Here is a 25,019-nt window from a genome sequence, read left to right as displayed (position 1 = left end):
CGGGGATGGTGGCGCCCCGGTGGCCACCGAGCCTCCTGCTCTTGCCGCCAACTTCCCGAGTCTCTGCGAGGCCGCCGCGGGCGCGGCCGGTGGCAAGTCCAAGAGGAAAAAGGGGCGGTCTCGCGGCGGACGTGGTCGGGGAGGGGGCTCGTGTCGGAGGAGGAGGAGGAGCTCCAGTCGTTGCTCCACATCATGGCCAGGTCGACGCCGGAGCGCTCGAGGCCAGTCCGCCGCCGTGCGTTGGGGCGCGCAAGCTATTTCTCCCTTTCCACCGCGGCCACCGCACACCTTGCCGTCGACGCCGCGGCCGCCGCCCACCTCACTGCCCACGACACAGAGTGGGGACGAGGAGCGGCGGCTGGGAGCGTGCTCCCATCTCCCCCGACGCATTTCGTCGCACGTCGCCCGAGGTCCACCGCCCACTGCAGCCACCACTCCGGCACCCACTCGCCGATGCCGCCACCAAGCCCCTGCCGCCGGCTCATGTCAAGGGGAGAGAGAGAGAGAGAGAGAAATAAGGGAGAGAGGAGGAAGAAGGGTAGTGAGAGAGAAGATGACATGTGGGACCCACATGTCAGTGGGTCCCACAATTTTTTTTTGTGTGAATGATAAATGGGCCGACATATATTTTTTTATTTTAATGCCACATAAGCGCCACGTCAATGCCACGTGGAACAAAGACCAGGTCAACACTGCCACGTGTGCGCCACGTCAGCGAAACCACCATCCAAAACCACCAAGGGAGTTAAATTGCACCGGTTTTGCAAGTTCGGGGGTCAAGATTTCTGGTATTGCAGTTGAGGGATACGATTTAGATTCGGTGGTCAGTTGAGGGAGTCAAAGTGATCTTATTCCTAAGAATATTGCTGAGCCCACCATGAAAATCAGGTGAGCCCAAAAGACCCAATTAAGGTAGTCAAAAGGAATAAGTTCACCGGAGGTCCCTCAACTTAACAACGAGATTTTTTAAGGTCCCTTAACCACAAAACCAGAAATCTTCACTCCTAAACTATACAAAACCGTCTAATTTAGGTCCCAAGGCAGTATAGCTGCCTGGTTTTGCTGACGTGGCATCCTAGTCAGCAAAATTAATAAAATAAATATGTGGGGGCCCACATGTCAGTGAGAGAAAATGATGTGGGCCCCACATATATTTTTTCTTTTATTTTTCTCTTCTCTTCTCAACTTTTCACAAGTGGGTGGGCAGATGCGAGTGTGCGGCCGATGGCGGAGCGGGCGCGGCGGCCGGCGCAGCGGGGAGAGATGCAGCAGTCGCCGCGGCGGCGAGCGGCCAGAGCGGCGGCGGCGGAGGGCGAAGTCGGTGGAGGGCGAGTGCGGCTGCGAAGCAGGCAGGACGGGCGGCTATCTCCCGGTCATCGGCGCCGCCCAAGAAGTACAACGCCACCCGCTGCAGCGTGCTGTTCGACGCCGTCGCACACGCCGACCCTGCCGCTAGGCCGTGGTCGATCAGGATGCCCAACGAGCACAGCGCGTACTACATCGCCGACCGGTTGATGGGGCGGATTGCGTTGTTGGCCGTGCTCCGGGCGCCGTCCGACGACTTGTGGAAGGGGAGCAGGATGAGGTTGGCCTTGCAGCTGTGCATCAGGAGGCACACGTCGTGGTGCATGCTGCTATACAGCGACACCACCACGTACGGGCTCACCGTCACCGTGCCCAGCGGCGCTTGCTGCTCGAAGCAGCGGAACGTGTTGACGATGTAGTCGGACGGCGTCGGGTTGCCGCTACAGGCTCAGCTCTCCGTTGCTCCGCCTGCCTGCTCGCCCACCGTCGCCGCTGGTAGCCGCGCTCCCCAATCGCCGCCCGCCGCCTGCTCCGCTCTCCACCACTCCGCCTGCCTGCATGTCCACCGCCGGCACTAGCAGCCACGCTCGCCCGCCGCCGCCCGTCCTGCCTGCTTCGCAGCCGCGCTAGCCCGCCGCCGACTCTGCTCTCCGCTGCCGCCGCTCCGACCCCTCGCCGCCGCGGCTACTTCTGCATCTCTCTCCGCTGCGCGTGACCGCCACGCCCGCTCCGCCGTCGGCCGCACACACGCATATGCCCGCCTGCGCGTGAGAGGTTGGGAAGAGAAGAGAAAATAAAAGAAAAAATAGATGTGGGCCCAATCATTTTCTCTCACTGACATATGGGCCCTATATATTTATTTTATTATTTTTGCTGACTAGGATGCCACGTCAGCAAAACCAGGTATGTATACTGACTTGGGACCTAAATTAGACGGTTTTGTATAGTTTAGGGGTGAAGATTTCTGGTTTTGTGGTTAAGGGACCTTACAAAATCTCACTGTTAAGTTGAGGGACCTCCGATGAACTTATTCCTAGTCAAAATCATGTGAGGGCTGAAAAGCCCAAGAAGGCCGAATGCCTAAATTTAGCTCGGCCGTGAGGGGAGAACAGCTCGGCACGTTCTAATTCGCCGCCTCGCCTAACCAAAACGCGTCCCTTTCCTCGCTTTCCTCCCGTTTATAAGCGACGCGTGGTGGAGGCGGCCGGAAGCGCCCAGAACCAGAAGAGAGCTCTGCCCCGTGGTCAAGCCGTGCCGCGTCGTCGTCTCCCTCGCCTTTCCCCTCCGCTCCGCTTCGCCGATCAAGGTGACCTTCCCCTTCCCTTCTCTTACCCCGATCGATCTGGCTTTTCCGCGTCTGAAGCACGAGAGATACTTCTGTGGTGGGAGTTCCTCACGCGTTTCGTGATCTCGCCACGAGCGAAGTGGATCTCGTAGGTATTGGGGGGTGGTCCTGTCGTTGATTTGGAGATCGTTTTGTCCGATTGGGTGGTGGTGTCGAGGGTCTGGGGGAGTGGAAAGTGGTGGTAGGTTAGGTTCATTCGTTATTGCCTCGACGCGAAGATGCTGGATTTTTTTAGGGCGAATTCAGGCGTCAGATTTGGGGAATTTTTAGTGTTAATAGACGTTACCTGTTTTGTTTTGATCTAATATGTTCATACATCATGGGCTATGATCCCGCTATTTTAGTTAGTGTCCGTAAAAAGAGGCATTTCGATTTCCTGCTGCTTAGAATGATCGATTTTATAATTGGCTTCTGTCTATGAGTTAACACAATTTAATTTTGCAAGTTGGGAGGTGTATTGATGTTTATGCTTGATTTGCGTCAGATACGTTTTGATAATTCTGTACCTACGCGAATTACCCAATTAGTGGGACTTATTGCAAGACCATATCTGCTTTATAATACAACGTTGACATAAATTGTTGAATGTTCTGTTCTACCACCAAGAAATCCATCCCTAACAGGAACTATGTGTGGTAGCCTGGTAGGATATATGGGGTCATATAATAATATGTAAAACGGCACTGGTGCATTTTTGTTGGATTTTTTCCGGGCTTAAATCCACCTCGATTTTTGTTGGATGTACTTGAGCTGTAGCCTGTATCTCTTATGTTTCCCTGGTTGATTTCATGTGCATTTTTTTTGGATAGATGCCATCAGACCCAATCATGATAAGAAATAATTTTGTTTTGGAGATGCACTTCTTGCTGGCCACTTATCTTATCTTTTTTAGATGCGTTTGATTGGAATGTTTGCAGCTTGCATTGAGACAAAGAAATCAGCTTTCATCTGTTTGAGACCAATCAAACTCAACTAGCAAATTTCATGTCTGATCTCGACGTCCAGCTTCCATCAGCTTTTGGTATGCACACATTTCCTTGGAGCTTTAACGATTTGATCAATAGGTTCTACTTCTTAGAGAATAAATATTTATATTTCTTTTCTAAATTACTTTAGATTACTCTTAGTTGTATATTTCAGTCAACAGGATATATTGATATCCAGTTACGAGCTATATTGTTTAGAATTGTATCTTATCTGGTTTACCTCGTTTCTATTTAATTTTGATTAGGAGTAACTGGTAGTCTATTCTGAGCATGCCTGAACCCATCATTTGATAATTTTGAAATCTTCCCTGTAGATCCGTTTGCGGAAGCCAATGCTGAGGACTCCAGCGTTGGTGCTGGATCAAAGGACTATGTACACGTGCGCATTCAGCAGCGCAACGGAAGAAAGAGTCTGACTACTGTTCAGGGCTTGAAGAAAGAGTACAGTTACAACAAAATCCTCAAGGATCTGAAAAAGGAATTCTGTTGTAATGGTACTGTAGTCCAAGATCCAGAGTTAGGCCAGGTACAAAATAGCATTTCTGTTGTGTTGGATCCACATTGTCTGGTGTGAAATAGTGAATGTGTATAATGATGAATGTTCTGCTATTTTTTCAGGTCATTCAACTTCAAGGTGATCAGCGTAAAAATGTTGCAACGTTCCTAGTTCAGGTAATCTATATGATACCAACGCTTATCTTCATATTTGTTCAGATTGCTTTTATCTGATGAGCTTCTATTTTGGCTAGGCTGGAATTGTAAAGAAAGAGAGCATCAAAATACACGGGTTTTAGGCTACACATAATGCCTATGTGCTATTATATGATACAAAATATTGAAGTGTCTGAAGCCTGAAGTTGTGATAATACCAGTTTTTACTACTTCTAAGACATTTGAATTTGTGTCGGTGTGAGCTCTTGGTTATTGATGCAACTTGTTTCAATATGGTTTGTACGTGCTACCTATATGAAAATTCGGTTCTGTTATATTGTCTACTAAACAAAAGTATACTGTGTTTATCTAAGCTTTCGCTTCTCATGCAATTGTTGTTTGGATTTGGCATTCATCTCCTATGAGCTCTTACACTATCGATTACTATCACTTTTGAACTGGATAAATTCTAGTATTAATCAGCCACAGCGCACAAGACTTCGATGTGATCATGTGATCTGTGGAGGTTATAATATGTTATGAAACTAAGCTTGGGCTCATTAATTTGCTGTTAGGGAGACGCAAGGCAAGACCCAAGTCTTCGTTCGTATCCAGCATTATCATGTTTATTCAACACCCTAAACTGCATCACTTTTGCAGCCAAGGAACACATAACAGAAGTACAGAAACCACTTGTGTTATCCTCATCTATTCTGCCATCAGGCTTGGCAAGAGCAACCCAAGCTTTGTTCAGATCAATAGACACACACCACACCACACCACGTTCAGTTCAATATACTACGAGTTGGAGGGCCCTATGCTCCTATTCCGCCCTGCCTTCCATGTCCCGACCGCACCGGAGGTGTATCTCGTAGCCGCAGGCGATGCACTGGTACGCCCAACCGAGCCCCTGCTCGTCGCACTCGCAGCAGATGTACGGCCCTCCTCCCGACTTGTCAGACACGATGCTTAGCTCGTGGCGGTGGCCGGTGTGGCGCAGCGACGGCGGGTACCCCTTGGCATCCTCGTCCTCCATCTCCTGCAGCAGCCTGATCTGCTCGTCGGTGAACGGGAACGCCATGTCGAAGTAGAGGTTCACCAGGTTCCTCCCCTCCCTCGTCACCGTCTTGCCGTCGGGCCCAACCACCACCAGCGTCGGGATCTCCCGGACGTCGAAGTACCTGGCCAGCGCCCCCGACGACGCGCCGTCGTCGTACGGCAGCGCCAGCCACGGCATGTCGCTGCACGACCGCAGGTACCCGTCCTCCTCCTTGTCCATGGGGATGTAGATTATCTCAAAGTCCTCGGCCTTGCCCTTCAGGTTGCTGTATATGGCGGCCAGCTTCGCGGTGAACTTGATGCACGGCGCACACCGGTGCGCCGAGAAGTAGAGCCCTACCGTCTTCCCGACTAGGCTCGAGATGGGAACCTGCAGCCCTTAGCCATGGTGAGGCCAACAGCTGGATGCATTCATGCTTTGGATCAACGGCAATGGTAATGCAAGCTCGATCTTGTGCCATGCACCGACGCTCTTAAACTTACCTGTTCTTGGCTACCGTTCACGTAGTCTTTCCCGTTGACGGAGAAGATCTTCTCCAGCGTCTGAGACGCGAACTTGCGCTGCTCGTCGGCCTCCAGCTCCGCCACCCTCGCCGACGTGAAGGGGAATGCCCGATCGCCGTAGCGGTGCACGAGCTCGACGGCATCAGGCTGCACGACCTCGCCGTTCGGGGCGAGCACCACCAGGCGCGGGATGCCCTCGACCTGGAACCTCTCGCTGAGGCGCTTCTTGCACCCGATGTCGCCGAAGGGCACGGCGGGCCACGGCATGGCGCGGTGGAACCTCTCGAAGGACGGTCGATTCTCGTCGCACGACACGAAGATGACCTCGAAGCCGGCGCCGTGCTCCTTGAGCTGGTGGTAGGCGGCGGTCAGCGCGGGGGTGAAGGCCTCGCACTTGGGGTACCAGTTTGCAGCGAAGTACAGCCCTATGATCTTGCCCTCTAGCTCAGAAATCTGCACCTGTGAAAAATACACCTTCCTTTGAGTTTTGATCAGATTGTTCATGGACCATTGGACCATGTATGGCTGACAGAAATGGGGAACAAGATATAGCAAAAAAGGCAGCAAAGGAATGCTTCCCGGTACAAAAGAAGGCGTACAGATGTCAACACTGAGACAGCAAAGTTGCAAACACATTCTGCACGAAGCTAGTATTCTGATTCTTGTAGTGTGGACTGGACTACAGAATACCGAACTGTTCTAAAAGCCGAAATCTGATTCCTCTTCTATTTCACAAAATCCACATACAGTTTGGATGTTCTCTATAAGAAAAAAAAAAAGCATCTGCGTATTATATTAGAACCTTTCTTTCGGTTTGCGTTTTTACTTTTGCAACCAAAAAATAATCTTATACTGTAATTTATAAGTATAACCTTGAGAGTTGGGACTTGAGATTTCTTAGAGCTGGCAAAGGAGTTAGGATCGTAATTCAATTCTTTGGCACCCCGTTCCTAGCCACTTGTTTGAGAGGTTAATACTCAACAGTCGATGGGATCATAAGGCTTGCAGCTTCATCGTGAAAAACTGATGATTAAGGATAGTCAACCATTCCTGAGGAGTTACTCACTTTGATTTTGCCGTCTGACTGAACTGATACATCCATAGCACAATATATATTGATTTTCGTAATATCAGATCAATTCACCCGCATGATTTATATCCAGCCTAGCATGTTCAAATCCACCCCAGAAATCAAGGATGTGCTTATTGTTCGCTTGCCACAGTACAAGGCCTGGATAAGCAATCTTTAAAACCGGAGAACAGCAAGCAAGTTTAACCGACAAGAACCGATCGAGTAGAGAATCAGAAACAAAGCATGAACGGGACGAGCACCTCGTTCCCAGTTGGAGAGATGAGCGAGGCCAGAGGCAGCACAGAGCCGCCGACGCCCCCATTCTCCCGTGCTTCCTCCATCTCCGGCTCCCGTCCCATGTCCACTATTCTTCTCGGCGCTTTCCCTGTGTGCTCGATTTTGCTGGGCGGCAGGCGGCAGCCGCTAGCTAGCTAATAACTAGGTCCCTGCAAGACTTCAAGTAGTGGAACGGTCTATGCAGACAACGTCCTCGAGTCGAGTCACGCCACAGATTTTCTCCAGAAATAAATGGGCAGTGCGCTGTGCGCTCGCTTCATTCCTTTTCCACAGGGGCGTTCACGTCATTTCGGCCGCCGTGACGCCGTCCGTCCGTCCGTCGCTGTAGGGCGCCGGGTAATGGCCAAACGCGGCGGGGGCTTTCAAAGCCTTCGCGTGCGGTGTGGCGGTCTGCCGTTCGAGCAGCTGGCAGGGGCGCGGAGGCGACGGCGCGGAGCACGTCTTTTTGCCGCGCGGCCCAGGGGTACGTGGGGGGCTCGGTAGCTAGCAACGGTGGGCGTGGAAAAGGCACCGGGACACGGCCACACGGGGGGCAGTGGTGCGCTCCGACTCCGAGACCGATCGGCCAGCTGCAACGCAACGTGTTCCAGTGGGCGCGCGGCGGCGTCACGGTGGTTGCATCGGCTGTATGCATGATCGTAGCCAAAAGTCTTGACGGGAACACAAAGGAGGCAGAAGATCATCATCATTCGAGGATGGGAGGATTTTGCAAAAGGTGATCCGTAGCCATTGGTGGATGCATGATTAACGTCTGTTAAAGTTGAATTATGCATCGTCGTTAACTAGCTAGTGCCAGCCGTTACAGAATTAACCAGAGGCGGCCTAACGTCTTAAGACACGTCGCGCCTAAGGAACTCGCTCGAAAACGCGGAACGATCGTAGATGCGACATCCATGAAAATACGAAAAGATGTGCTCCATTATCGCCTCAACATCGAAAGAGACATACGTACCGCGCCAATGATGCTCAAGGCCGTGCTTGCTCCAGACAGACAACAGGAGCATGATTATAACCTTTCTCCCTTGTCTTCCAAGATACTGTACCCACACGAACACGGCAGCTAGCTTGGTCATCGCGTGAATCGGATAGGGCGACCGCACCTGTCACGCATGTACAGGAGTGAACTCCTGTAGTCCTGTAGCAGAGGCGATCACTGCGGAGGGACGTGATAAATGATGGTGCTCAACCAGCCCACCTGGCCAGCAGCCGCCGCAACCAGAAGGGGCACGTGGTGGTGGTCCTGGTGGAGAAAGCTAGGGGGGATAGTACAAAACGAACGGCCAGGTCATCGGTGCGGCGTCGCGCTCGCGCTGCTCGCGTCACGCCGGGTTCAGCGAATGCCCATCAGCCCATCCTTCCTTCCGCACACGGGGCCGCGACACGTACGATACGACACGGCCAAGTCGAGCGCGCGTTTGTCCCTTTCGTCACGCAGCGTGAGACTGCAAGGAGGCCGGCGCAGGCGGCACCGAGAGGGGAGAGGAGAGGAGCCGAGGAGGGCCCCTTCCGCGGTTCCGCCTCGAAGGAGCTACTGAGCTTTCCACCTTCTCGTGATGGCGTCGCGACTCGCGCGTGCTTCTTGAGTTCTTCGGTTTTTTTTTTTTTTTGAGAGGTTGAGTTCTTCGGTTCTTTGGCCCTTCGAGCCACTATTGTGAATTTGTGCTTATCTTTTCCGGCGGGGACAGGTGTGAGGCGTTCAGGACTTCAGGTCAGATGGGATTAAGGGGATGGGCGGAAAGAACGGAAAGGAGTAATAATGCAAAAGTTGCTTGCGTCTTCGGATGATCAACTGTCCAAGTATACATGGGAGAACATAGTCTATTCTCTATTGGGTATTGGCAGTCAGCCGTGGCAGTTTGAGGAAATCTCGACGCCAAGGCCGATTTCAACTTTTTTTTTTTCTTCAAACTTTTAACTTTTCCATTACATTAAACTTTTTTACACACAAATTTCTAACTTTTTCGTTACATCATTTCAATTTCTTTAAACTTTCAATTTTGACGAGGAACTAAACACAGCCCAAATAGCTTTCTCGGTGTTGTTACTGCTGTATGACAGTAGGACTTGCGAATACCGCACCAGTAGGACTTGCCAACAATGAAGCCCATACACGACACACTGAGCTAGAAGACGGCCTGGTTAAATCGGGAAGGACGCGAGAGTTGTGATGGGCTAGAAGTGAAAGCATAGGGCTGGTTTTGATTAGAATAGTTCACTTTAGGTTCCTTAAATTTATCGTCGAGTCTAAAATTTATCCCTAATTCAAAATATCAGATATAACAGGTCTCTCAAATCAATCGGATCACCCGAGGTCTTAGACAGTATTATACCCAGTTTTACTTAACGTGGCAAGCTGAGTCGTCTCCCGCGGCCCCCACATGCCAGTAAATAGTACTCTCCTCTCTCTCTCTTCTCTCCTCTCCTCTCTTCCCTTTCCTCCCAATCTGCACCGGGACAGGCGGCGACCGGCGGGGAGAAGGGGCAGCGCCTTGCCTGCTTCCGTCGCCATCATCAAGCCCTCTTGTACACACGGTGTTGTGGATTGACGTCGCGCCGTCGACAAGAGCAAGGTCCTTGAGGACACGACGACATAGTTAAAGACGACGAAGACGGTGAGGTTGCCGCCACCATCCGCCGTGACGAGGAGATGGATGTTGAGGACGACGATGTGGAGGCGGTCGAGAGGGAAAAGCGAGGCATGCCTACATCATTCCAAGGAGCCGTGCGTGTGCTTCCGATTGTTCCGGGAGGAGGGAAGGTTCATGCTGATGGAGGTGGGGATCCCCGGGAAGGAGAAGAAGAAGAGGAGGAGGAGGAGGGGAAGAGGATAGCTGTAATCTAGCTAGAGGTGGGTTGAGCAAGTCCGGTTGAGGTTCATCACCCCACGACGAGTTGGGCGACCAGAGCAGAGCCCCTCGCGTCGTCCCCAACGTTGAGGTAGAAGTTCTTCCTGAGGAGCTTGAGGCGGTCAGGGAGGGCAGTGAGCAGGACGTGGACTCCAAAAAGGGTAGCAACGCAGCCCGCAAGGCCGCAACCTACTCCCAGCTCGAGCGCCCGCGCGTCTCGGAGAGCAAGGCGTACCGACTTGACGGCACGCTCAAGGAACTTGGCGAGGACGACGGCGCTGTCCTAGACAACGGCACCGGTGACGCCGGGCGTGGCCATGGAGGACGGGAAACCGTTGCGTGTGAGCGCGCTAGGCCGGCCGCCGCCCGTCCTTGTGACCTAGGTGGGAAGAGATGAGAGGGGAGAGGGGAGAGAGAAGAGAGAGGAGAAGAGAATACAAGACACTGACATGTGGGCCCATGCTGACTCGGCTTGCCACGTCAGCTAAAATCGGGTATAATATTGTCTAGGATCTCAGATGATCCGGTTTTGTAAATTGAGGAACCTGTTATATTTGGTATTTTGGTTAGGGATAAATCTTAGACTCGGCGACAAATTAAGGGACCTAAAGTGAACTTATTCTATTTTAATTTGTTTGTGCAGCTGTTAGGCCGATGAGTACGTCGGCTGTACCGGCCTTGTCTTTTTAGCTCTCCTGCCATCTTGGGCCCTATCTATTGGTCCCTCATCATAACAAAGGCCGCAAAGACATAAATAAAAATTATTAGACTGAAATAATCGCCATCAATTTCAACTGGTGTTATGAGGTCAATCGAAGTGTACGCAGTTTGTACCTCTATGGCTCTATATATGGATACCGGAGATTCCTTTGATGCCACTTTGTTCACATCATAAAACAGGATTCAGTATTCCTTCCTTATCACCTTTTCCCATGGTTGCACGTTTGAGAAGTGTTCAAGATTGATGTTCTAGTGTGACATTGGCTCCCAATAAATTTAATCAGGTTTAGACACGAGTACTCACCAATATTGCGGTTTGGTCAAGCATGCACATCAACAAACCTGCCGCTGCAGCTTTGGGTCTTAGACAACGATTTGCCTACCAAGAACCTTTGAGCTCCTTTTTTGATGGAAGAAACTCTTTGTTCCCCGGGGGGAAAAAAAACTTTGCTCTCATGCAATGACCGCTTACTTTTGCCCCTGTTCCATCTTCTTCCTTTTTTTTTTCAAGGAGGGCAAAAGCTTTACCTCGTATATTAATAGATATGGAGAAAAAACAGAACAAAGAAATATGTATAGAGCTCTTTTTTTTTGGAAGATATCACTTAACCTCTTCTTTTACGTGCTCTTGCGGGTTTAGCTTTCGGGGCTTGCCATGTCCATCTTATTCCATGATGTGTGTGTTGGAACATGGAAGAAGTTGAATATTATGGGCGTGTGCGGCTGGTATTTTTACATAGTCAACTTGCATCGATTTTGTAATTGTAGTTTGTATGGCTGCCAAACATAGCATATGGGATTTTCGGATCTCGAGAGCTTTTTTCTTACATGCATGTCGCATAAATATATATTATAGAACTTTTTTAAAAATAATTGATTGAGATAGATTAACGTGAGATATATCACTCCTCCATGAATATACAATGTTAAATTCGATTTCTACAAGTTATAATAAAATGAACAAATTAAATTAAAACTAGTACTATGTGTAATTTACAACTATATTTGCTATTTTTTTATAACTTATAGAAGTCGAATTTAAACTTGCATATTTATTAGATATATCTTATTTTAAAAAAATAAATACTTTTTAGATAACATGAAAATGAGACGATGTTTTCTTGAGGGATGAATTAAAATGCTCTTCCGTAGAATTATGCAGTGATATTACTCAAGTCAATTTTATCCAAGAAAGTGACGGATTCAGTGTTGCCCCAGAGGGCCCAGAATGAGTGACTGCCAGTCTGCACAATTATATGTCATTTTGCACCATTTCTGATTTTTCTTCTATCTAATTTGATCGGCAGAACTGCTACTTTTGTTTAAAGAAAAACCAAAGGACATATAATATTATTTCAAACACAATTATTTACCACGTGCGCCTCTAGAAGAACTTTATCCTATTGAAAAATCAAACTTGAAGAAACGAGGATTGAAAGTGGACTAAAGGCCTATTTCGTACACCGGGATACTGGATATACTTATAATAGTAGAGATGTCACAGAGAAGCACGATGAACGTGAAGAAAGCGAGCCAATTGATGGATTGCTGGGCCGATCTGTTCTTCCTCGACACTTCAAATAAGTAAAGTGTCTATCTTGAACAAAATAGTTTGATTTTAGGATAGAGGCCTAGTCAGTATATGACTGTGTGCGCAAAAAGAGAATTATTTTTTCTGAAATGAAAGGACCTTGATGTTGCCTAGAGGGGGGTGAATAGGCGTTCCTAAAAATTATCACAACTTCATAGCATATTAGAGTGATGATAACTTTTGATTCAAATCGAAACTTCCGTTATGGGATTGGAAGTTCCGGTCTCAATCGAAAAGTTCGGCGGATAACGGAATAAACACTAGCTATGAACTTGTAGCTCAAACAAACAAAATGTATATGAATCAAAAGGTGACAAATAAGGTATCTAAGCAAGATATAAGGTCACCAACTAAATCAAATAAGCATGCAAGTAGATCGGGTAAAAACAAGCTCAAGCACAATATGAGAGAATGCAAGAACGGGCAAACCAAGAGGGGAGATGCGCGATTTGTTTCCCGAAGTTCGGATCCACGGATCCTACGTCTCCGTTGAGGAGCCACAAGGGCCAGGCCTATTTCAACCCTTTCCTCACGAGGGTGCACAAATGCACTCCTCGGTTTCACTCTTGATTTCTTCCCTTACGGAGGCGAAATCAAAGCCTTCACAAACTTTCCGTGGCACACCACAACCTTGGGTGCTCACCGGCAACGCCTAGCCGTCTAGGAGACCTTAGTCCCCAAGAGTAACAAACACAATCGAAGATTTGCTTGCTATGAACTCGAGTGCTCAAAGTATAGAGTGAAGCTCACTAGCTCTCAACTTCTCAATCACTCAATCCAACTCTTTTCCCTTCTCAAATCCCTCTCACAAAGAGGCACCACAAAGGATGGAGTGAAGCTCACTAGCTCTCAACTCCTCACTCTCTCAATCCAACTCTCTCCCCTTCTCAAATCCCCCTCACAAAGAGGCACCATAAAGGTAGAGAAATGGGGATGGCTATTTGGCTTTGGATGTGTCTAATACTCCCCAAGAGCAGCAACCACTCAAAGGAGGGGTGGAGGAGTTTATATACCCGAGCCCCTCAAAAACTAGCCGTTGGAGGCCAAGACTGTAATTTTTGGAGTTTCTGAAAAGCATTTTCGGACAAGTCCAAAAACTTACAGAAGCAAATCTCAGATTCGCAGCCATTCTCGGAATGTCCAAAAATTTTCGGAGTTATCCGAAAAATTTTCGGAGTTTCCGATAATTTTTCGGACTTTCCGAAAAGCACAGAGTAAAACGACTATAACTTTTTGCTCGGGAGTCCGTTTTTGATGAACTTGGACTCTATGGAAAGCTCACTCAGAGGACTACCCAACTCAACCAAAAACAAGGTCTAAAAACACTCAAAGGATAGGTTAAAGCTTGGGTTTCTCTCAAGGTAGCACTATGATAGGTCACTTTGAGCACCGAGACATACACAAACACCTCGACGTTGCATCCCTCTTAATAGTACGGCATTCCTAAACTCAAATGTAAATAAGAAGAGAACTACACCATTAGAAATGCCCTTTTTTTCATCTTTCTTTCATTGTCTTGAGGGACGCCAATGCTGATACCGTTTCACCATATATTCTTCAAATGATTGATGCGGTTACTTGTAGCTTTAAATGGTCTCGAACGGTCCATCATGACAAAGCCGTCACTCGCCCTTCACCACCGGATTTGGTTCTTCGGTGCCAAGCCCCTTGCTTGCCCTTCACCGCCGCATGGTCCATCGCGACCGAGCATCGCTTGCCCTTCACCGTCTCGCCATAATAGCCACTTCGTATCACACATCTTCAATATCTTCACTTTGTCATTCTTGATATTGTTAGATGTAATGATATCAGTTGAGCATCAACACCTTTATAATCCTTGGGACCTATTTCTTTCATTCAACTCAATAAAATTATTAGTCCCAATGATCCAGTTGTCAACCTACACATGTTGATCAACCGATCGCATGTATAAAAGGATATGAATAAATGATGAGTATTAATCAACACCACAAGTGTCATATACTCAAATATATGTTCAAGTGTAAAGATCCCAATTAAATGAAGGTGAATAATTTGGATCGATTACGTGCATAACTAAAGTATAGGATTTGCTCCCCCTAAATGTATGCATACAAAATATTTGTGTGAAGCAAGAGTATGCATAACAAGATATTAAACATTGAGAGCTTATCCTATATAAGAATAGAAGGCATTTATCAAATATAGACAATAAAATAAAAACATACCTTCATCATCTCCACGTTCTCAATGTAAATAGACTAAATAAGAGATAATACTCAAACAAAACATTAGTCTCACATGCATATGCCAATCACGTGGAAATATTATATACAAACATATCAATATGTACATGAAGAGAAAGAGTGATACATATAGCTTGATCTCCATGTATTTCATCCTTGTGATTTAGGTCCACCAACACTCCACTTTCATATCCACATGAGACTAGGCAAAAAAATGCTTATAAAAACATTAGTCTCACATAATTGGATTTGTTATTAATCATCAAAACCAAATCAATGGCACTTGAACTTTCATGGAACGACTCACACGAGACGGTGCGGTGTTCTATCGATAGAGCAGTAAAAAATTACAAGATTACAACCATGGAAGGTCATAACCAAGAAAAAGAAAAAAATATACCACCACCCACACATCGGCAGCGCCAACACACATGACAAGAGAAGGTTAACACCGGACCGGCCGCCGCTAGACCAACAAAGGAGCATAGACGAGATCGCCACAGCAAGGGGGGGTGCCAAAACGACGTCTTCAAGAAGAGAAGCAACGAAAAACCGCCGTCGCCGTCCGTCAGGGCTCAAAGAAGGCAAGACTGGGCTTTCGCCTGGCAACCACCCTTGAGGGGTGAGACAGCACAACAACGCCCTTAGGAGGGGGAATTAACCATCGTTGTCGGTCCGGCCAAGGCCGAGCTAGGTTTTCACCCGCTGCTCGCCACCTGCGAATCCACGGCTGACACACCGATGCTCCACCACCACTCAAACTCTACCAACATGTGGGCCCCCTGCACCGACGCCCCCCGCCGGCCAACCTTCTCACGCTGAAGACCGCGCCACACCCACCGGCAGCTCCACCACGCACCGAGGTCGCCTCTTCCACCGCCGGCCGCGCCTCTCGCGCCAAGCCGGCCTCCTCCACCGTACGCACCTCTCGCGCCAATTCGGCCTCCCTCCATCGGCTGCGCCTCTCGCGCCAAGCCGGCCTCCGTCTCCGCCGCCCGCGCCTCTCGCGCCAAGCCGGCCTCCGCTGCCATCGGCTGCGCCACTCTGCGACAAGACGTTCTCCGACCCCTCCTCCAAACGATGCTGCGCCGGTCCAATGTAGCCGTCTGCCACGCCCTCGGCAAGCCGTCCGAGGCCGTCATGCCTCCTCCCACCACCGTCACGGTCACCATCACCTCACCGTCGCCGTCGTCACCTCACACCCGACTCCTTCCCCGCCTCCACTGCCGACGTCGCCGCCGCCTCCTCAGTCACGGCCGTCACAAGCCGGCCGCCGTCGCCGCTGCCGCTGTCACTAGCCACCGATGCCAGCAGCCGCCGTCGCAAAACCGCCGCCACCTCCAACGCAGCCGCCCCGACGTCGTCGCCATGCGCGGGGGGGGGGGGGCAAATCGGCCTGCAGCACGCCAGATCCGCCATCCAGGGGGCCAAAATGGCCTGCAGCACCTGATCCGGCCGCCGTCGCCGGCCTCGCCGCCAGAGCCACCTGCCGTTGTCAACCTCGCCGCCACCTCCATCCCCGCCGGCGGCGCCCCCTCACCATCCCTGACGCCGCCGTCGCCCCCGCCGCCGTCGTCGCCTTCCCTGCCGCCAGCCGCCACCAACTGTCGCCGCCACCTTGCTATCTTCAATCCCCGCCGCCACCACCACCAACTGCCGCCGCCACCTCAGGCCGACCCTCCGCCGGCGGCCTCCCCGCCAGATCCGGCCGCGGTGGCCCGGATCTGGGTGGCCTTTGCTGTCTCGCGTGGCCCCCCACCGCCGACAGGAGAGGCAGACAAAGGCGACAAAGCCCCGCCGCCGCCGTCCTTGCAGCCGCGGCTTTGCCGGCGGCCTCTCGGGCGGCAGAGGGAGGAAGGGGGGGAGCGGCGATGCCGGTTGTTTTCGCCTCCCGTGTCACCCGTGAGGGAGGGCGACGCGGGGGCCGAGAGAAGAGAGTACTATGTGGCTAGATTTTGCGTATGCATCTATACAAAGTATGAATTGAATGAAGGGTGAGAATTATCCATATCAGGGAATTCCAGTGAAATTTTATCACCCGAAACAGACAAATAAATTGGCAGTGCTGAAGCTGAATGAAGTTCCGGGCTAAAGTTCTCCAATTGCAAAGTACGTTTTAGAGTTCAACTCGACAACATGCATGATATGATTTGCTACTTAAATTTACAAGCTTTATGCCCTCTATGGTCATAAACAATGATAAAAGATCAAAATAATGCTATTATAACACACATGAAACCAACCGCCAATCGGAAAAATGATTCTCAGTTTTTTTTTCCTTCTCTAGATCGAGTTAATGTTGTAATAGTGATGCCAGGAAATGATGCTATAGATTGCACTGTGTACATGAGTAGATCAGAATCAATAATATTACTGAAGAACAAGTTCTATATATAATTGGCATTTGGCAAGCATCACCATTTGTCATTTGCAAGGCGCAGTTAGTGCACCAGTCCTTTTAATTAACCCATGCCAGTGCACCAGTCTAATGAAACGTTACCCAAAGTTGGAGAATTTTCTTAAACTAGTTCTCTTAGTTAAAAGACAAAGTTGGGTTGTTGCACCTAGTCGACCAAACGGAATTGTTCTCTAGTGTCATTATCCTTGCCTTTCCAATTGCTATCTTTCGGCAAAACAACTTTCCAATTGTTCTCTTAGTTAAAACATATCTTGTTGTAACAAACAACTTTCTGTGATATTGCGTATCACTCAGATTCCAACTATATTTTCGGTCCCAAGAGACGTACGTATTGCATCTTTTTGTAATTTGTACAGTGTAAAGGGGGCTTAATTTGTTCTGATTTTCAGTGTCCAATCCTGAAACATCTGTCGTCTGTAGTTCTCGTAGCATTTACTTTACCATTTTCCTCCCATTTGATGGATGAAGAAGAGACAGAAAAGAGCCATGACGTTGCGAGCACGACGTGTACAGTCTGTTGGCTAAGCTTCGATAAGATTGAAGCGAGAGTTTGCTGTTTACAAGCACTAGCAAGTAGCGAGAAGACGAGAGCAAAGTGGGTCAAAGTTAAACGGCACAACCAGACGGCCAGTGGCTAGTGCAGCCTTCTACGCGCACTTGTACGCTTTGGGAGTTGGGACAATTGAAGCGCACACGGTTTATGAACCAGATTGGTGGAAGGATGCTACAAGCCCACACAACACAATACGCTGACGCATCAGAGTATCAGATACAAGAGATATTCCGTTCACATCGACTCATCAAAGTGCGTACGAATTTGCAGTGCAACACTACATAAATATCGCTCCTCTCATTCTAAAATATAATAATTTTTAGTGTTTAGAAATTATTTTAAAATATAACAACTTATCCATCAACATTTTCAATTCTAATATTTTATCATTTAATTTAGTTCACTTGTCTTCACTTCTCAACTAATCATAATATTTTATTACTTAATTTTATCTTTTTAATATTTACGTTTAATTTTAAAATATTCTATATCATGTGACGGAGGTGGTACAGCTGTGAAAGAAATGAGCCTCATAAATCTAGTTTTTGCCAAAGACATGAGCTGTCAATAAATTTCTTCGTGGCTACTCCTTTGTGCAATCATTTGAGTCAACTCTTCTGATACGAACTTCTTGCGTGTTAGCCCACAGTGGCTCGGCGTGCCGGAGTGCTGCCAGTTCATGCCACCCGGCCAAGTGCAAGCATCGTTCCTACAGTAGCGCTCTAGCGGTGGAAATGAACGGGATGAACATGAACGCCACCGACACGGAAGCATGTCCTGTACCATTGGAGTTGGAACTCCTAGCTCATCCCTTCCCTGAGTATCAAGTCTCAACTACAGAGGAAAATTCTTGCGGTGGTTCACAGTTGCATCAGGTTTTTAATTGACGTGATTAGTTAACGGGAGGAGGTGTTTCTGGTAGAGACGAGATCCGATGCCAACGATCAACCACACGAACTAATTGAGGCGACACCCCAATCATGGGCAAACCGCCACAGGATGTGTCAAACGCTGAGTTGCCAGTTCACCGCCGCCGATCAATCTCACGCACTATAGCCGGTCGGCGGCCGCGCGCCACCGACAAGACGCCAAGGGAACAGCACGCGGCGATCACGACGGCCCAAAGCCCCAAACCAAGCGCGATGTCCTCCCAACCCGCCGCGGCTAAGCAACTCAAAGCAAACCGCACGTTGGGGTCGCTGTGGGCCTGTGGCTCGTGCCGCGCCCGTGCTGCGTAGGGGAATCCCCCTCGAAAAGCCGCGTTCCCACCCCGCGCGTCGCGATCCCACCTATGCGAGATGCCCCCACGTCCCCGCGTTCAGACTACCGCCCGCGCGGGGGCCACCACCCGCCGCCGTCCACCTCGGCGTCCACGTTGGACTGGACCTCCACATCGGCGTAACTTTAGGTGATGGGCGCCGCGACCGACCCGGGTTACCTCGAAACTATAAAACGGCTGCCTCCCTTCCGAATCGGTCACACGAAGATCATCTCGAACACCTACTCCGACACCGGAAGCAAAGCAGCGCAGCAACAGCAAAGAAATCAACCCAGAAAGAGGAAAGAAGATCATCTCGATCATCTCTGCGCATACATGGGGAACTGCGCCGTGACGCAGCACGCCGTGTCGTGGGCCGACGACGGCGAGTGGGAGCTGCCGGAGTCGGGGGAGGAAGGCACCGCGCCGCCGAGGAGCGGGGCTCACATGACGGAGGTGACCATCAGGATCACCAAGCGGCAGCTGCAGGAGCTGGTGGACAAGAGGGCGGCCGCCGCCGGCGGCGGCCACGGCTACCACGTCTACCGGAAGAGCCGGCGGTCGGCCGCGGAGCTTCTGGCGGACATCATGAACGCCGGCGAGGTCTACCACCAGCACTACAGGGTGGCGCACTGGAAGCCCGCGCTGCAGAGCATCCCGGAGGCCGCCATGGAGTCATGACACGTCCTGCAGTGGCGTGGCCAACTTCGTTTGCTTTTCTCTGGCTGCATCCTTGCAGCTTCGTTCGATGGAACACAGCTTTTTTGTGACCTATGGGTGTAGTTGTTCTCTCCTAGCTCAGATTCCACGAACGATGTAAATTAGTAGGATGATTAAGTGATGACAGATACAACGGTGTAAAGAAGATGATCTGTCGTCCACAATCCATTACTGAGACATGGAAAATGGAGAATTAATTCATGTGAAAATGCATGATGATCATGGGAGCAATTACGTGCCCTTTGTGCATTGCTACCTCCGTCCCAAAATAAGTACAGCCATGGGTTTCCGCGTCCAACTTTGATCGTGCGTTTTATTTAAATTTTTTTTATAATTAGCATTTTTATTGTTATAAGATAATAAAACATGACTTATGTTTTTAAATTTTTTCAAAAAAATTTTAAATAAGACGAATGGTTAAAGTTGGACGCTGAAAACCATCGTTGTACTTATTTTAGAACGGAGGTAGTAGTTTCTTAATGGTCAACGAGATCTGCTCAAAATGATTGGGTGCTCTACTGCTCCCCGGTAAAGTTGTGGTACCCATGCAGACAGCAGAGCTTGGACTAAACAGAAACCTTACTATACTTCCTTTTGGTTCAACACGGTATTAAAAAAATCTAGAGCAGTTTTGTTCACTTGATTGCTCCATGAGGCGAGAATAAGCTAATTTTATCCTACATTTGGATGATTTTTTTTATGAAACAGTAGTATACATCTTGATTAGTTTTTTTTTGAAGATAATGATCTTGATTAGTTTTTCAAGAGAACACTTTCATGCGCAAAATGTTCAGTTACCTACTAGCAGTTAGGTAGTCATTGTTTTTCCAGCTTTTAAAACAAACCCTGACGCAACGAAAATGTTTCATAGTAGTAGTAAACTACGAAATTATTACTAAACATTTATAAGTTTTTTTTGTGAGACTTGACCCAAACAACTCAGCACATCTGAGCATTAAGTTTGAAAGGCCATCTTCACCACAAATTAATCCATACATTTTGAGCTGCTGGCCATGGATGCAAGCACTTGCAAGTCAAAAATATTTTCCATAAATTCTATACATATATCAAAGTAAATGGGGGGCAGATATCAGTCGACGCACACTAGTAGGTGCTCTCACCAACACGTTGACAAGACAAAAGTCTGCGTCGAGGGTTGCTCGATGTGCCAATCAATCGATTTAATTTCGAATTAGTGGTGGCGTTGCTGTCGTTTTGACCGCGGATAGATGGTGTACGTTGCTCTCCCAGCCACTACCCAACAACAAGGCTCTGGAAATTGTTTTGTCCACCAAAGTGTCAATTCCGATCAGCTCAATGCAGCTGGTGGTTAACAGATGAAACAATTATTAGGTGAGAATAAAAAAACTGGTGGAATTCGCCATACGAATTATAGTTTCATGGAAAAGGGTCTAGGCTGACGCAGAAATGACATAATAGTATCGCAATGGTACTTCAGCGTCTGCGTCTGCGTCTGCAGACTTCTTGTGCGGAATTAGCTAAAGCCTGCACATAAAGCTTGCATTATCTTAAAGAGGAAGTCTCCACATAAATGGCTACATACAAATGTTTAATTCCGTGGAAGCTTGCCACTTGCTAGCTTGTAACAATGTTAAGGATTTGTTTGAAACATAGCATTATCAAAAGACGTGAAGGGAAAAACAGTATGAATACAATGTAATATTCACAAAGAATTTAATAGGATTTTAAGACACGAAATTTTTATTTTTTTAAACGTAGTATTAAGAAAACGGAAGAATTGAACAAACACATGTTAAATGCAAGTGTAAAATAGAGAATCAGAAAACATGAGGAAAATAAATGAATGATTATATGAATAGGCCATAGGAAAAATGTAGTAGCCAAATGAGAGATAAACTCATAGAAAATTTTTCAAGAGGTACGAGCTCTTACTAATTTTTCTCCAAAATCTATATGCATTGTGCCATTTCTAAGAAACTTCATAGGATTTGAAAAACTCCAATCCTTTATTTTGAAAAGGCAAATAGATGAAATTTCTATGGGATTTTAATCCTACAAAATTACTCCATAAATCTTGTGAAATTTGTTTCAATAGATCATCTCAAAATTATCGTTTGATTAGCATACATGAAAAACACAAACTCAAGACACGAGAAGAAAAACATATGGGCATTATGCTTATTTTTCTCTCCGAAATTTCTATAACAGTTCACTCCATAGGAATTTTAAATAGATTGGTTAGAATCAATCCTTTGTTTTAAAGCACTCCATAGATTACCTCCCATAAAATAAAAATTCTCTAGAGTTTCTATGTTTTCCATTTGTTTTAAAGGGGGCCTAATTTTCTATTGTTCATGGAAGCTTGGAAAGGCCATCATATATGCATATATATTAGAAAAAAAATATTCCCTTAAGGAGACACCCTCTCGTTTTTTATCTCACTTAAATAGTCATGAAAAGTTAAAAAGGACAAGTTAATTAATATGAGTTCACAGGCATGTAGGTTTAATTTGACTTTTACAAGTTGTAAAAAAATAAAATATTTAATACGAATGTATTATATACTAATATACTAGTTTCAGTTTAGTTTGGTCTTCCATCACAACTCGTAGAAGTGAAATTTGACATTGCATTTCTTTAAGTGATATATCTCATAAAAATCTATTTTTTTAATTTCTTTTATGAAACTTTATATGACTATTTAAGTGTCATTCAAGAAACGTGAATGTCCTCTCAGGAAAGAAAATCTATCTCCACATATATTTTTTGGAGACAAGCAAAATGCATGGTAGTCCTATGCTAGTACTAATTACCCGGTCGGTTGTTTGATTTGGATTTTTAGACTTATAGTTCTTGCTTTGTTAGATTCAGTCACAAATCAAATTTTGAGCTAGCTGCCTAGCTACATGATACAGAGGACCACCAATGCACAAAGTTTGGTTGAGAAAAGAATAGAAGCTGAGATCGATAGAACAGAAGCTCCACCATGTGCAATCATTTCATCCAAAATCTTAAGTTGTTGAGAAAAAAAAATATGCACACTAGCTTGGTGATAAGCCTGGTAAAGTTTAGACATGGTTCACCAGCTGCTTTTTATTATACTTTATGAGGTTTTCAACATGGATCTCAAATCACACCCACTTTAAACTTGATGTTCTTTCGTTCTTTCCTGCGAAAACGTCAGGCGAGAGGTGCAATTTAAAACTGCTCGTGATGGCGGCGGGTAGCCGGTAGACATCACGGCACGGATTTTGATCTCAACTTCTCAAGTGCCGTTCCGAAATATGCACGGTTTTTTTTAGTTGGCGATACCAATATACCATTGGCGCTGGAGAGAGGAATCCCGATCCCAACGGCGATGGCTTCATCAAAGAGTTCTTCCATACGAGATCAGTACGACCACGACGACGCTGGGAGATCCCCTGCAAAAGCCGTGTTCACACCGGCAGGCCTTCCTCCGCGCTGAAAAGATTCCCCTTTCCCGCCACTTTCCCACCACGTACGCCCGCCACTCGCGCCGTCCCCACCACCGACTCGCCCCCCCGCCCAATCCCGGCCGTCCAGTGCCCTCCCCGCGAGGCACGCTCGATGTCCCGGCCGTCCACGTGGCCCGATGGAATGCTGCTCGGTGGTGCCCCGCGCGACTCGGTCTCCACGCCTACGCATCCACGTCTCCAGCCAGGTCCAAGTTGGCACGTCGCGCTGAACGCCTCCTCTTCTCCCAGCATCCACGTATAAATAAGCTCTCACAAACGGAGGCAACCAAAGCAACCATTAAACCAACCCGAGCACCGTCAAGCAACTCTAGCGAAGGGCCTAGTACAAAGCAAAGCTCTGCGGCTTCAGATTCTGAGATACACGCATCGATCATCTCGCATCTCTTCAGTTCTGAATTTCTGCGTGTATGGGGAACTGCTTCAAGTCGCAGCGCGCCGCCGCATCGTGGGCCGACGACGGCGAGTGGGAGGATGAGGAGGAGCAGCAGCAGCAGCAGCATCTACATGAGATGGCGGCGGTCGAGAAGATGGAGCGGGTGGAAGTGAAGATCAGGGTGACGAGGAGGCAGCTCCAGGAGCTGCTGGAGAAGGCCGCCGGCGAGGGCAAGGGGCGGCCGGTCGAGAAGGTGCTGGCAGAGATGATCAGCTCCGGCAAGGTTTGCTACGAGCAGGAGGCGGCGGGCTGGCGGCCGTCGCTGCAAAGCATACCGGAGGCCGACGAGTCATAGATTATTCAGTGGATCTTTTGATTCCATAGGACTGTTTTATGTTCCTTGATTGATTCTCCACATGTGTATAGTTGCTCTAGCTAGGAAGATATTGTAGTTTGATCGTCATTCTTTCGGAGATGTACAGGCTACGAGACTGATTGAGAGAGATTGCTGGAACTTTTTTTACTTGAGCAGATTTCTGATATAGCTCTGTCCCTGAACTTTGTACTCATATGGCCTCAGATGTCTCGATGATCACTGATGAACTGCAGAGAGACGATGAACTTCACAGCTAGTAATGAAAATTTTGAGCCAAAAATTGCTCGTCTCCTCCGTGATTTTGTAATTTTGTTTATCAGAATTAAGTCGGAGGTCAGAACCGAGCCTTCGCAAAGTAATTTCCACTACCTATAGCTATAATAAGGCCAGCAAGTGAAGGCTCTATATGCCCAACTAGAATTTCCATCCCTTTGCAATTGCAGTCAAAGTGACACTGTTGCAGAAATGGACACTTACTACCACTTTGGCCCTTTAATTTGTTAGCTCAATGACTGTATCTTCCACACTGAATTGGTCCATTCTATATATCTACAATGATTTGTTCCAAGAACCAAGGCTTGCATGGTATGACCTCGCGCCCTTCGCTATGCAACAAAAAGATCAAGTCTGCACCAACTCTATCGACATCCTGAAAGAGACACACTGTCTTGAGGCTACATTGGTCCTTAGTTCTTACTGCTGAATTGCACTCCATCACAATGGCGTTGAAGAAGAATCCACCGTGGATTGGGTAAGGAAATTAATTTCGTGAATTTTCAGAAAGCCAATGCAACGAAGACTTAGTCGGTGTTCGTGATTACCCCGAAGGAGACAGTGAGGATTTTTGTACTGAAATATTAGACCTTTAAGCCAGCGTCAGAAGCTTGCATATATGATATATTGATATATGATGGACCTATAACACCTGAAATTTTTAAATAATCGAGAAAGTTTGTGAATGAATGGAAGCATTCTTTGTCCTGCCTGCATCAAAGTTATGCTGAGGTGAAGTGAACGCACGGCATGTTGAAGTTGAACTAATCCAGATCAATAATTTTCGAAAAAAAAATCCAGATCAATAATGGCGGGTCTCAAAATCGAGCTGTTCATATATGCAGAGGACCATGGCCACCGTCGAGCAGGTCTAGGCGTGTAGCCGATCGAAGATTTCGTCTCTTTATATGACAGAAATTTCCATGCGGCGCCGAGCGCTCCGCGTTATATGCTAGGAAGATAATCA

At 47.8% G+C, this 25,019-nt stretch overlaps 4 protein-coding genes across 8 annotated transcripts; 3 read left to right on the top strand and 1 right to left on the bottom strand.

Moving 5' to 3' along the window:
* The first annotated feature begins 2,461 nt into the window (after nucleotides 1-2,461).
* LOC127782159 (protein translation factor SUI1 homolog) lies at nucleotides 2,462-4,679 on the top strand. Of its 3 annotated transcripts, XM_052309250.1 has the most exons (5): nucleotides 2,462-2,611; nucleotides 3,568-3,671; nucleotides 3,951-4,162; nucleotides 4,255-4,308; nucleotides 4,386-4,679. In XM_052309250.1, exons 2-5 carry the CDS (start codon nucleotides 3,635-3,637, stop codon nucleotides 4,428-4,430), a joined length of 348 nt encoding a protein of 115 aa, XP_052165210.1. In that variant the 5' UTR covers nucleotides 2,462-2,611; nucleotides 3,568-3,634; the 3' UTR covers nucleotides 4,431-4,679. The 3 variants fall into 3 exon arrangements, with proteins under 3 accessions (XP_052165210.1, XP_052165198.1, XP_052165206.1); XM_052309238.1 differs by lacking the exon at nucleotides 4,386-4,679 and having other exon boundaries at nucleotides 4,255-4,365; XM_052309246.1 differs by lacking the exon at nucleotides 4,386-4,679 and having other exon boundaries at nucleotides 2,504-2,611; nucleotides 3,543-3,671; nucleotides 4,255-4,365.
* A 197-nt stretch (nucleotides 4,680-4,876) lies between these two features.
* Nucleotides 4,877-7,458, bottom strand: LOC127782128 (probable nucleoredoxin 2). Of its 3 annotated transcripts, XM_052309215.1 has the most exons (4): nucleotides 7,183-7,306; nucleotides 6,917-7,081; nucleotides 5,830-6,309; nucleotides 4,877-5,716 (listed from the first exon to the last, which is right to left on the bottom strand). In XM_052309215.1, exons 2-4 carry the CDS (start codon nucleotides 6,950-6,952, stop codon nucleotides 5,111-5,113), a joined length of 1,122 nt encoding a protein of 373 aa, XP_052165175.1. In that variant the 5' UTR covers nucleotides 6,953-7,081; nucleotides 7,183-7,306; the 3' UTR covers nucleotides 4,877-5,110. The 3 variants fall into 3 exon arrangements, with proteins under 3 accessions (XP_052165175.1, XP_052165168.1, XP_052165164.1); XM_052309208.1 differs by having other exon boundaries at nucleotides 6,917-7,458; XM_052309204.1 differs by lacking the exon at nucleotides 6,917-7,081 and having other exon boundaries at nucleotides 7,183-7,456.
* An 11,602-nt stretch (nucleotides 7,459-19,060) lies between these two features.
* Nucleotides 19,061-19,780, top strand: LOC127758389 (uncharacterized). The gene has a single exon (XM_052283914.1). It carries the CDS (start codon nucleotides 19,168-19,170, stop codon nucleotides 19,510-19,512), a length of 345 nt encoding a protein of 114 aa, XP_052139874.1. The 5' UTR covers nucleotides 19,061-19,167; the 3' UTR covers nucleotides 19,513-19,780.
* Nucleotides 19,781-23,292: 3,512 nt separating this feature from the next.
* LOC127756957 (uncharacterized) lies at nucleotides 23,293-24,059 on the top strand. The gene has a single exon (XM_052282353.1). It carries the CDS (start codon nucleotides 23,438-23,440, stop codon nucleotides 23,756-23,758), a length of 321 nt encoding a protein of 106 aa, XP_052138313.1. The 5' UTR covers nucleotides 23,293-23,437; the 3' UTR covers nucleotides 23,759-24,059.
* The last annotated feature ends 960 nt before the right edge of the window (nucleotides 24,060-25,019 follow it).

This window comes from Oryza glaberrima, chromosome 1 (assembly GCF_000147395.1).
Source record: "Oryza glaberrima chromosome 1, OglaRS2, whole genome shotgun sequence".
NCBI lineage: Eukaryota > Viridiplantae > Streptophyta > Magnoliopsida > Poales > Poaceae > Oryza > Oryza glaberrima.
The sequence above is the reverse complement of the archived record's forward strand: the minus strand, read 5'-3'. Positions and strand labels throughout refer to the sequence as shown.

Excerpts from the sequence above, each read along its gene's own strand:
- LOC127782128 (XM_052309204.1), bottom strand. The coding sequence starts at position 7,281 with ATGGGACGGGAGCCGGAGATGGAGGAAGCACGGGAGAATGGGGGCGTC. Across the intron at positions 6,310-7,182 it reads TCTCTCCAACTGGGAACGAG|GTGCAGATTTCTGAGCTAGA; the intron begins GTGCTCGTCCCG and ends TATTTTTCACAG. Across the intron at positions 5,717-5,829 it reads TGAACGGTAGCCAAGAACAG|GTTCCCATCTCGAGCCTAGT; the intron begins GTAAGTTTAAGA and ends TAAGGGCTGCAG.
- LOC127758389 (XM_052283914.1), top strand. The coding sequence starts at position 19,168 with ATGGGGAACTGCGCCGTGACGCAGCACGCCGTGTCGTGGGCCGACGAC.
- LOC127756957 (XM_052282353.1), top strand. The coding sequence starts at position 23,438 with ATGGGGAACTGCTTCAAGTCGCAGCGCGCCGCCGCATCGTGGGCCGAC.
- LOC127782159 (XM_052309238.1), top strand. The coding sequence starts at position 3,635 with ATGTCTGATCTCGACGTCCAGCTTCCATCAGCTTTTG. Across the intron at positions 3,672-3,950 it reads CCAGCTTCCATCAGCTTTTG|ATCCGTTTGCGGAAGCCAAT; the intron begins GTATGCACACAT and ends TCTTCCCTGTAG. Across the intron at positions 4,163-4,254 it reads AAGATCCAGAGTTAGGCCAG|GTCATTCAACTTCAAGGTGA; the intron begins GTACAAAATAGC and ends CTATTTTTTCAG.